Here is an 11,842-nt window from a genome sequence, read left to right as displayed (position 1 = left end):
CTCAGAGGAACCGACATCCTCGTCGGGGACATGAACAATCCTTCTTGGCACATACGTGTGTGCGTCTAGTATGGTGCATGTTCCATGTCATGTGCCACGACAGGTCACAAACATCATGAACAACATGACCGCGCACCTGACCCGCAAACATCAGCGTAACCGCGAGGGTCAGCTCTGATACCAACTTGTAAAATGACAATATGTGCTTCTATCCTTATCAAGGCCCTCGAGACTAGATGAGGATAATACCGCATCTTGGGCGTTATAGAGTTCTCACAAGATCCATGTTTAACTAGCATATCACATGAGTGAAATGATGCTCTTGGGCAAGTTTCATTGACAGGAGATCCAAAAATGATTAATTAATATTGAATCTCTCAAATAAAAGAGGAGAAAGAATCTTCATTTGTTTGCTTGGTTGGAATAATGATGAACTAGGATATGAAGTTGTTACCTGTCCACAATAAAATTGAGTGACAATGTGTGGATGCCTGCATGATCATTATCATAGTGAAGATGAGCTATAATTTGTCATAACCCTTTTATCCCCACTCACTCCTATACACAATAATGGACTCGATACTTCTTTCATATTCGTATCTCACAAATATCAAGTTGACCTTGTTCTTTACAAGCTATGGTACTTGCTCAGGGACGAGAAAGACTTAATATTGGGGGTGCGGATGAGTCCAATTATGTAATAATTTTACCAAGTACTTTATGCCTACATGATAGGCTTTGTGGAATTTTACCGCGCTCACAAACCTCTTTTTGTTGTTAATCTCTTAGGTAACACTTTTTGGACCAATTAGCATAATATGGAGAAGATCCCAAAAATGGTAGCGAAATGACGTATTTAAAGTGATAATCACTTATCATAAAAGAATCAAAGCAACAAGGCTGAAGTAGAAATCGTCACTGCGGTTCCAAAACAAAAGACGGTGTTCCATACAACCGCACCCGCTCATATGGTCGGTTGTATGGAGTCCCGCTGCCACTGCCAGATCAACTACTTCAGCCTCGTGAAATCGGATCGTGAATCAGACGCGCGAAGGCACCATAAATCATCTAGAAGGTAGAACCCTAGCCTCCGGAGCTCATCGAGAGGAGGGATTCGAGGAGAAGAGGGCCATCTTCCTCACCGCAGACATGGGGGCTTCACATCATCACCACCGACATTGTCATTAGCATCCACATCCTTATCATTGTAACATCAGGAACCCTAGTGGATCATATTGTGTGTTATTTGAATCATCCATTCATGTATGCCATCTCTCTGGTCATGATGTTTGTTTTCTCCATGTGTGAGTAGACCCCTATTTCACGGGGGTATGGATGAACCTTGGCATGTGTAGGATCTGAAATATTGTTTTGGATATGAGATTTTCTGTTGAATGCTTAGTTTAATAACTTCGTGAATGTTGTGAAGGGACCTCACTCAGCATTTGTGCCTTATGTCCACGAAATATATCACTATAGTTGTAAAGGGATAGGATGTCCGGGTAATTTGATGTGACACTAAAAGCATGCTGCTCCTAACCTTTGCAATTGATAGGGGAAGTACGACTATGATGATGGTGTGCGTGGCATGGAGTCTACCCAAAGTAGAACGTGTTCTGTACCCGGCTCTGCCAAGCATAATCATCAAGAATGGCTCAAGTATCCATATCACACTATGCCCAAGCATAGATGCTCAAGAAATATACCAATAGGGATTCCACACTCCGTGAGAACGCCTTTGCTGTTTCATTAATCATTCACTCGTCGCTCTTCATTTACTTCTATATTATTTACTTCAAAGTTTGTTCCAATACTCAACAATAACTTCTATTCGCCCTCACTATGCTTTAAGTCTATAATTATCTGCAGGCATAAAATACATAAATCTATACAAGAGGCAAAATACTAATTCTTGTCTCTCCCCGTAGGATTGATACTCTTACTTCGAAAAGGCTACAAGTAAACCCTCTGCACCTGGAGGCTATCAATACTCATATGAGTCACTCATGTCAGAAATATATATTGAAGTCCCTGAAGGGGTTATAATTCTGAATCCAAAAGCAAACCACAACATGTTCTGTGTAAAATTTCATAAGTCACTCTATGACTTGAAATGGTAGGAAATTATATGACACTACCGACTAAACTCATCAACGAATTCCCCCTTCTTCAAAAGTCTTTATCATACGAACTATCAAGAGATAATAATCATTATATGCCACATCATTTTTGTTTATTACTTTCTAACTGGTTTAAAGCAGTTTTAGTAACATATCCGCACTATTCTTCTCATATTTTCTCACACGGTTTTGGAGGAAGACTTTTATTAGTTAAAGGATGTGTTAAAATGATAAATATACCCAAGAAAAGGCGTTGTACAAGGAGTGTCAGGAATATATTAGATGCTCATTAATCAAGCTAATTAGGATTAAGTTAATTGTTAGATAGATTGTTTGGTTCTCAATAAATCATGTACTTCCTTAATTGTTAAGACAACTATGTAATTCCTTCACTCTTAGATAACTATGCGCTTACTTCATTCCCAAGTAATATGTGTTCTTTCTCCCTCATATAAATAGACCATCTTTGTTATTAGTATAGATTAATGGGTCTCTAATTCATTATTCATTCTCGTTCTTTACTTTTTTATTTTAAACAAACACAATTATTCCCTACGTTCTAGAAAGGCGAGTGCTATGCATCAGTTGGTCGAAAAGTTGAGAAAATCATCCGCCTTCTTAGCCGTAGGATTCACCCCTTCGAGCCGTTTGATTAGTCAAACTTGACCCGTCGTTGGTTCACTACTCTTCGCGTCTCGCGCCGACACCTAGCATCGTCGACCCTGTTTGCCAACGGTGTTTGCATCGCGTGGCTCACTACTGACTTGCAGTGTCGTTCGACGCAACACGCTTCAGTAGTTTCTACCGTCCTTGCAATAGACGTCGGCCTTGTCTCCCCTTGTGTGCTGGATTGCAGGAGTACAACGAGCGGCCCCGTCTCCGACGTCCCTTTTCTCGTCGCGTCACAACACCGACGATGAGAGGCGCCTGTCTCCCCTTGCGTGTTGCATTGCAGCAGTATGCCGAGCGGCTCTCGCCTCCAGCGTCTCCCTTGTGCTGCGTTGGAGCACAGACGACAATCGACATATGCATCCTCTACCATGATGCATTGCACCGAGCGGAGGACATGTGCTACGTCCCCCTTGTGCTACATTGCAGCATCGACGGCGAGCGGCATCGGCACCCCCTTGCGTGTTGCATTCTAGCGAGCGGCGGCCATCTCTGACGCCCCCCTTGTGTTGCATTGCAGCACCGACGATGGACGGTGCTGGCCTCCCCTTGCGTGCTGTGTTGTAGCAGTATGAGCGACGCCGTCTCCAACATCTTGCTTTGTGTCGCATTGCAACCCCGACGATGAGCTGCAGTGCAATCGTGGCAAGGATGCATCGCGTCGCCCCGTCGTTTGGAGCAAAAATAGATGTTGACGCGGGGATGCACCGGGAGGTGGTCGTCGTTGTTCCTCTCGGTTCGCTACAGCGATGGGTGAGTGGTTGCAGTCTTCACAAAAGCCATCTCGTGTCTCAGTGCGACGAACAAAAGAAAGAGATAGGAGGGGAAAGATGAACATGAGAACCTACGAACGAAGAAGCGCGTACGAAGAGATAAGAAGAGGCTAGAGGGGAATAGGGACACGTGTTGACTAGTGGACGCGGTTTACGGAAGGAGAGAATCAGTCGGTTGAATTAAGGCCAACTTCAGCGGGCGACCCTATCTTGTCTGCTCGCGTCCATTTTGGGCAAAAGGGACACACCACGTGGCCCAGCGCGCGGGTGCAAACGGACGTTTGTCCGTTTTCTGTCCGCTTTTGACCCATTTCCGGACCAAACTTGGTCCGATTTTGAGGTGAAAGGGACAGCGCGCGGATGCCGCACAGACGGGCGGGACGCGCGCGCTTGTCCTCCCGTGGCCCGCCCGTTGGTGGCACAAAGCAGCACGACCTTCCCGCCCCATGCCCCATTCCAATTCATTTCCCCCCAAAACCCTCCCACGCCCCGCCCTCCCCTCCGCCCGCCTTGGCCAATCCCCCGCCGAATTCCGATGACCCGACTGTCGTCCCGGCCACCAAGGCGAAGAAGAAGAAGGCGCCCAAGGGTATGAAGGAGACGCGGTCGGAACTCACGTCGGAGGAGATCGCAAAGCTGGACGTGGAATCGGCCAAGAGGCGGAACCGGCGGGCGGAGGCGAAGCGGAAGGACGCCGCGTCCGCGTACGCCATCGAGCATGCTGCGTTGGAGGCCGCACGACAGAAGGCCGATGCTTAAGAGAAGGAGGCCATCGTCAGCAAGGCGCACGCCCTCCTCATGATGAGGTTGTGCCGTTCGATGAGCTTCTCGGTTGCGCCCGTCGGGCCGGCGAGCACATGCTCGTCGGTTGTCCGGCCTTCGCAGTGCCGCTCCACGACGTCGTCGACCACACCATTGTCGCCCGGTTTCCCTCCGCCCACGTGCCAAGCCCATACCCGTTTATCGGGGTCGCCAGAAGTCAGCGTGATCGCGCCGTTCATGCCGCGCCCCCTCGGCCGTCATCGACCTCAACGTCACGCCGGGTCGTGCAGCGGCGGCCGCCCGTCCGTGGAGATGCAAAGAAAGCAAGCCGACCGTGTTGCCGGCCGCTGGCTGTGTTGCCGGCGAGGACGTGTAGGCTGGCCGTGTTGCCGCGTGATCTAAGGCCGCTTGCGTGAACTATGGGCCGTGGCTATTCGAATGCTTGTGTTTGAAAATGAGGCGGAGAGGATACGGCCAAGGATGCGTCCGCGTGTTGGGCGCACGGTCACCGTATCCCAGAAATGACCCAAGCACGACCCCATTACCCGTTCCAAACGGACAGAATTCGGACAAAACGAATGTTTGGATGGGGTCGCGCGCTGAAGTTGGTCTAAACACGTTTGCTTGTGCAAAAGGCGCCGGTTAAAAAAAAGATTTAGATTGATGAACAGAGGAAAGTAGTGTTTCCACCTATCGTCCTCGCAGCGGATCCACCGGCCACCCGACATCGCATTCGAGTCTCGAGCATCAGGTACCCACCGAAAAGATAAAGAAACTAGAGCAACCTCACGTGACACGGAAGCAAAACTAGCGTGACACGCGTTAACATTACTAGCATGGACACGTGAGGCCCACTCGTTTCCCGTGCACTCCACGAGCCCCGTCTGGCGCCACATACCACCGCCTGCTTTCCCCTCCCCCTACCCAAATCCTCACTCCACTCGCCCCGCCCAGCCCAGCCAGATCTTTGGAACCTTCAGCAACCCTAGGGCCCCAGCGAGAGGGCACTGCCTCTGCCGCCGCCATGGCCCCCAACCCCGCCGCAATCGCCCTCCTGGCCGCCCTCGACGGCAATCTCCGCCTCCTCAAGAGTAAGTGCCGTCGTCTTTGCCGCTGTCTCCTCTTCTATCTAGTGTCGGATGAAATGCTTTTTGATACCGGCGTCTCCATTGTCCCGGACACTCTCGTCTAGTAATGCTTATGTAGCGTGGTCGAATCTGATGTTCTCTCCGGTTAGTTTCTGAAAAAAACGGGCGTTAGTTCCTTCGGCTTTGTTCTTCAAGTTAGGCAGTAACCACCTTTTTTTTTTAGACTGCATCTGCATGTATAGATAACTTCCGTATCTAGGTCGATCTGGAGCCTCAGACGGTGCAAATATCTCCTCAATCCACCACGCTCCTCAGAATTTTCATGATTGTGTTATTTGATTTTTGTTGCATCTGCAATTTCTCTATGCTAGAAATGTCCAAGAAGATGGATTTGAGGCAAACAAAGGACCCCAAAGGGCTAAACGCACTCCATTTCGCTGCAAATAAGGGGTCCCTGGAGATTTGTAAGTTCCTGGTGGAGGAAGTGGGGGTCGATATCAACTCCGTGTCAAGCGTAGGTAAAATCTGTGCACCAATAACAGGAGGCTCGACCTTGATTATATCAGTACTTGCTGCTGAAATGCTGCATTCTCCTTGTAGGTGCAACACCGATGTTTTACGCTGCACTGAAGGGAAATGTTCAGGTTGCCAGGTATCTTCTAGATCATGGCAGCGATCCGGCAAAACCTAGTGAGAGGGGCTTAACGCCGCTGCACAATGCAGCAGAGCATGGTGCGTTCCTCATTCTTCATTTCACTTAGTCTCTGAAATAGATGGAAGGCTTACAGGATAGTACTAGCTTACAAATGTTCTTTATACTATGTAGAAGCTCCTTCTCTGCTTAACTTGGCCTTCATTATATATTTGTTGTGCCTCTAGGTCATTGTGAGATTGTAAGACTGTTGCTGTCCAAAGGAGTTGACGTGGATGTTATCAATTACCGAGGGACACCATTGCACATGACTGCTGCAAAGGGTCAGCATCAGGCCATGAAAATTCTGCTGGAGCATGGCGCTGATGTAAGCTGTTGATTTCACACCTAATCGCATTGCATGCACAGTTCTAAATAAAAAATAAAATGCGAAAATTAGTTACCTTTAGCTTGAAGATGATGAAATGGTTCGCTCTGGAGATGCATCAGAATACTTGCTGGGCATAATTTTAATTATTCATTCGCGATTCATTTGCCTTACAGCCCAACAGAGTAGTCAATCATATCTTCTCACCACTAATGATGGCATGCTGTGGGAACTCCTTGGAATGCATGAAGCTACTGATTGAGGTCCGGTAACTTGTCTGCTCAATTTAACGTATTTATGTTTGACTAGTCAATTATGTCGACCTCTAAACAATTGTTTGGAGCAGAATGCAGGTTAAATGTGCAAATCCTATCTCTAAAGCTACCTTCGCATTTTGTATTTTCAATTCAATAGGCTGGTGCTGATGTGAATGGTAATAGTACCTCTGGACCAACTCCTTTAACGGGGGCAGTTGATGATGGCTCAACTGAATTCGTCAAGTTCTTGCTGGAGGCTGGAGCTGACCCTAACATTCCTAACCAGGTAAAATAGCTGCGGCTTTGGTGCTTCTGTTTAGCTATTTTAATGCTTTCATGCTCGCAGTCTTGCCTCCCTTGCAGACCTATGGCTGCATGGGAATCTATTATGCTATTACTAAGGTATCCCGATCAAAAAGTTGTGTTGTATACTCACTATAGACTGACCATGTGTCAAGTATTGTGCCACCAGTGTGTATGATCTGAACCTACCGGTCTGACGATTTTAGCGAGTGCCACGATTACTCTGAGCCTAACAGAATCACAACACTCGATGAAACTTCAGAAGTTCAGAGTGATGTTGCTACATCTTCAAATTTTGTTAGCTTCAAAATTCTAATAGTCTAATACGGCCATCAGGATGAATTGATGAATAACTAGTTTTTATGATATTTTGCCGGCATAACATAGCACAGAGAACTAGGGTGAATTGTGCCTGCCTTGCCTTGCAATTCATGATTTTAATCATCTACCAAATTCCTTTTTCATAATGTTAAATCTTCCATTTTCTATGCTGTATCGTATTACATCTTTTGATTTTTTTTCCAACATAGCACGGGGATATTCCTATAAAGAGAGCAGCTGTCCGTGGTCAACGCGAACTTGTTGAGCTTCTGTTTCCTAGGACAAACCCAATTCCATCTGTGCCAGATTGGAGTGTTGATGGGATAATTACAACTATGAAATCTCCACATACCAGGGTGCAGGTATGTATGTGATTTGTTACTTGATTGTAGGATAAATTGTAATTTCCTATTTAGATTGGAGTGACTCATGATGCTCTTATAGATGAGTTCTCCTTGAAAAGATTCTCCACAGTGCAAATACTTATGACCTGTATATACATGATTGCATCCATGGTTTATTTCTGTGACCCCCTTATCTACGTGTGTTCTTTGCTCTTGATTTATTTCCGCTTTGACAACATATCCTATAGAATATGGTAATTGACACACGGTAATATTGCTTATATTGTAGCTGCCATGTTCTCTCTCCAAGCTTGTATGCTTTTGATAAATGAATAATTGTAGAAAGATTAAAGTCACTACATCTGTACCGACAATTGTAAGCCATTGAACCCACAGTAACCCACAGTTTTAGGTTACTCTGCTGGCTCTAATGGAGGATGTTACACCTTAATTGAATTTCCCGTTGAAGTTTGTGTTGGCATTCTTTTTATTAGCAAATTGCTCACAAACTTCAGCGGTGCTTCCTCCAGCCAAGTTTGCAGAGTTGATAGAGAAGATACATCATGATTATTACTTTAGGAAATTTGACCAAGGAGTGCATTTTCAGCTGTAGCACTTACCGTGCTGCCTGCATCAGTCACATTCTCTATGCCTTTAAAGTTTAACCAAACTCTCTGTTCAGGATAGAGCTTCTGCGGAAGAACGGAAAGCTGATTTGAAGTCACAAGGAAAGGAAGCATTTGCAAAGAAGGACTACTTTACAGCAATGTACTACTATGGACTGGTAAGTGACAAAGTGCATGAACTAAAAATAACTTGTTTGGAACAATGCAAAAGTTCAAAAGAAACAGTAGTTCTAGAACTTCAGGTTCAGGATTGAGGTTTAGTTTGGTTTGCGTCCTGGGAAAGTCTCGCCTGGCCTGGGACGTCCCTGGACGTCACCTGTAAGTTGTTTGGTTCAGGTCCTCAAGATGCCTGGTATAGCCTGGCCTGGGTTTGCATGCAAGTGATTAGCCTGGGCAGTGAAGCCAAGGAGATAGTTAGCCTGGGCCAGGCGTAAGAGTTGGAGCGCCTGGCGAACACTGCAGCTGCCTGGGCCCCTTTATTTCTTTAATTATAGAAACTGTTCTTTGCACATGGGCTCATGGGCTGAATTTTCGATTCGTAATGAACTATCCAAGCCAGGGTGGTAACCAAACGCCTCTCATCCAAAGTTGCCTGACCAGGTAGCAAAACAACCAGAAAATGTTGTGTCCATGCCAGGCAGCACTATTGCCCAGGCATGTGGCCGTGGACACCAACCAAACTGGCCCTGAAACTTTTGTGACTTCAGATTTCCATGTAGCAGTACAATTTGCTTGCTTAATGAGGGTTTGTAAGATTGACTGATGATTCATGGTTTATGTTGAAATGTTTGTAAAGGCATGGGTGTCTTGCATCAGGATCAGAGAATTGAGTAACTACATTCCATCTAGGGTTGACTAATAGTTAACACTTCATCTTATGACACCTTTTTTCCTCAAGCCTGACGAGTGCTTTTTGGTGCTTTCCTTGCATTAGAACCAATGAAAATGCAACAGTGCTCCAGAGAGCCTGTTAGATCCAGTTGTCATTGCATGAAAGAATCATGTGAAGCTGACCACATGCTTGCCGGTTGCAAATGTAGGTGATGGAGATAGACCCACTTGATGCCACCCTGTTTGCCAACCGGAGCCTCTGCTGGCTGCGGATGCGAGAAGGGGACAGAGCTTTGGCAGATGCTCAACGGTGCAAAATGCTGCACCCTGGTTGGTCGAAGGCATGGTACCGAGAGGGCTCAGCTCTCAGTTTCATGGAGGTATAGTTGGTGTATCAAATCAAACATTTCAATCTGATTCAGTCTCTCTGACCTGTGTCTCACTTCCTCTCATGGCATTCCTCCATCTACAGGATTACCAAGGGGCAGTTGATGCGTTCCAGGAGGCGCTGAGACTTGACCCTGAGAGCAGTGAGATCAAGAAGATGTTAAGGTAATGATGCCCTTAAATCTTGTATCATTGTCCCGTTTGAATCTTGTTCCAGTTTTGAGATTTTCTGATGTTGTTTTGACGCCTTCCGTTCCCTCAACTTGCAGTGAGGCCAAAAGCAAGGCTACTCGCTCTGTCTAAGAGTAGAAACCGCTTTGGAGCTGACTGACATATAAGCAAGTGCCTATGATCATCCTGTCTTTTCACCGGCTACTAATCCACTACCATGCCTGCTCGTAGAGGGCCGTTGACACACTAGCTACTTCCGAAATGTGCTGCGGAGCTTCAACTGGAATAAGAGGAATCAAATATATTGTACTATGTATTAGTCGTGGAAAAATGAGTTGTTAGAAGCACCAATAACGTATAGTTCATGAAGATCTTCTACCTGGCCAGCATGAAAATCCGTTGCAAGTTAAAATTCCCTGCAGTCACCTTGGGTCGGGGATTAACCAAACATAGCCTAAGATGGTTGCATAACTCCCTTAGAGCATCTCGAGCTGTTCGGCATCTCAAGGGCGTGAAATAGCGCCTCTCGGGGGCTCTCCGACCCCAGCCGCCCCCCCTCCCCCGGCGTGAAATAGTGCCTGTGACTTTGTTCCTAGTTGTCACCCAAGTTCGGGCCTCAGCTGTTAAATTCAAACGCAAATTTGATCCAATTTTGGCGCAAATTTGGTGTTACTTCGGCACAAATTAACAAAACTATTTTTATCAAATAAATTAATACAAATCAAATAGTTCAAGCTCATAATTTGAATACAATTTAAAACACGTTGAATTAGGAGTTTGTCCTTGAGCTTCATAAATGACAAATTAACAAAACTATTTTTACCAAATAAATTAATACAAATCAAATAGTTCAAGCTCATAATTTGAATGCAATTTAAAACACGTTGAATTAGGAGTTGTCCTTGAGCTTCATAAATGCATCCGTGAGTCTCGGATCTTCTGACTTTTATTAAGGAAGGCAACTCATGCTATTAGTATCTGGTGATCAACAGCTGTAAGAGGATCTTGTCTGAAATCAAACATTGCCTTTTTCAGATTATGTTGTGTACGATGACACAACAATTCATTATCTTTCATATTCGAGATTTTGATCAGGTACGTACAACAACAAATTAAAATTGGAGCATACCAAATATCTGCTTGACATCCTTCCTGCAAGCTTTCTCACACTTAGCAAAGTAGGAGTTCTTGCTTCCTCGCACAGGGTTTGAGATAGTCTTCACAAATGTGGATCATCTTGGATAGATGACATCGCTATGTAGTATCCCTTATTGTAGTGGTGTCCGTTGACCTCGAAGTTCATCGGAGGAGCATGACCTTCAACGCTTGATAAAGACATTCGAGCAGCGTAGTATGTTGGTGTCATTGTGAGTTCTTGGCATATACCAAAGAAGGAATGCCAAATCAAGAGGTCCTGTGTGGCCACTCCCTCAAGTATCACACTGCAAGCTTCTTTGACGTCTTTGTACATCCCCTGTCAAGCAAATGGACATTTTTCGTATGCCTAATGCATGCAGTTGGTGCTTTCAAGCATCTCAGAAAATCCTGTTGCTGCATTCTGTGCTAGGATGCAAGCAGTGTCTTCGGTATTGGGTGATCACAAGTATCGTGATCCAAACACTGTCATCGGTGCCCTGCAAAACTTGTACAAACACTCAATGGTGATGGACTCAGTCATGTGTTTTCCTGTATATCACCGGAAGCTCCATATGCAAGCATCCTCATAGTTGTCGTGCACTTCTGGAGTGAGGAAAATCCAACCGTGTCGGTGCAATCCTTCTTGCAAATGAAATAGCCGTCGAACTCTCGGATGACATTCACAATCTTGAGGAAGAGCTTTCGGCCCACCCGATAACAACGCCAAAATACTTTCTCGCTGTGCAGTGGAGCGTCGACGTAGAACAAGCAATAGCCCTCCATTCGATGCCTGTGCTTGCTCTTGCGGCGGCCTCACGCCGAACCACCTCGTCGTGGCTTTGCATTCTTCGCGAATAGGCCGGCCAGAGCGGCGAGGATAACGAGGTGCTCTTCATCGTCAGCGTCGGCCACGAACGCCTCCTCGCCATCGGAGTCCATCGCCAAACAGGCAAATCACTGAACACCTCGCGAGCGTGGTGGGTGGGCAGCCGCCGGTATCCACGCGTGCATTGTTAGAGTCCTGGAGAGCTCGC

General features: G+C 46.1%; 1 protein-coding gene across 1 annotated transcript; it reads left to right on the top strand.

Moving 5' to 3' along the window:
* Positions 1–5,159: 5,159 nt before the first annotated feature.
* LOC123395435 (poly [ADP-ribose] polymerase tankyrase-2-like) lies at positions 5,160–10,083 on the top strand. The gene is made up of 11 exons (XM_045090436.1): positions 5,160–5,415; positions 5,784–5,930; positions 6,013–6,144; positions 6,292–6,431; positions 6,608–6,694; positions 6,846–6,974; positions 7,522–7,674; positions 8,339–8,440; positions 9,323–9,493; positions 9,586–9,665; positions 9,770–10,083. The coding sequence occupies exons 1-11, from the start codon at positions 5,349–5,351 to the stop codon at positions 9,801–9,803; spliced, it is 1,242 nt and encodes a 413-aa protein (XP_044946371.1). The 5' UTR covers positions 5,160–5,348; the 3' UTR covers positions 9,804–10,083.
* Positions 10,084–11,842: the final 1,759 nt, after the last annotated feature.

The sequence above is a fragment of the Hordeum vulgare genome, chromosome 5H (genome assembly GCF_904849725.1).
Source record: "Hordeum vulgare subsp. vulgare chromosome 5H, MorexV3_pseudomolecules_assembly, whole genome shotgun sequence".
NCBI lineage: Eukaryota > Viridiplantae > Streptophyta > Magnoliopsida > Poales > Poaceae > Hordeum > Hordeum vulgare.
Note: the sequence above shows the minus strand (reverse complement) of the source record. Positions and strands in the feature narration are given on the sequence as shown.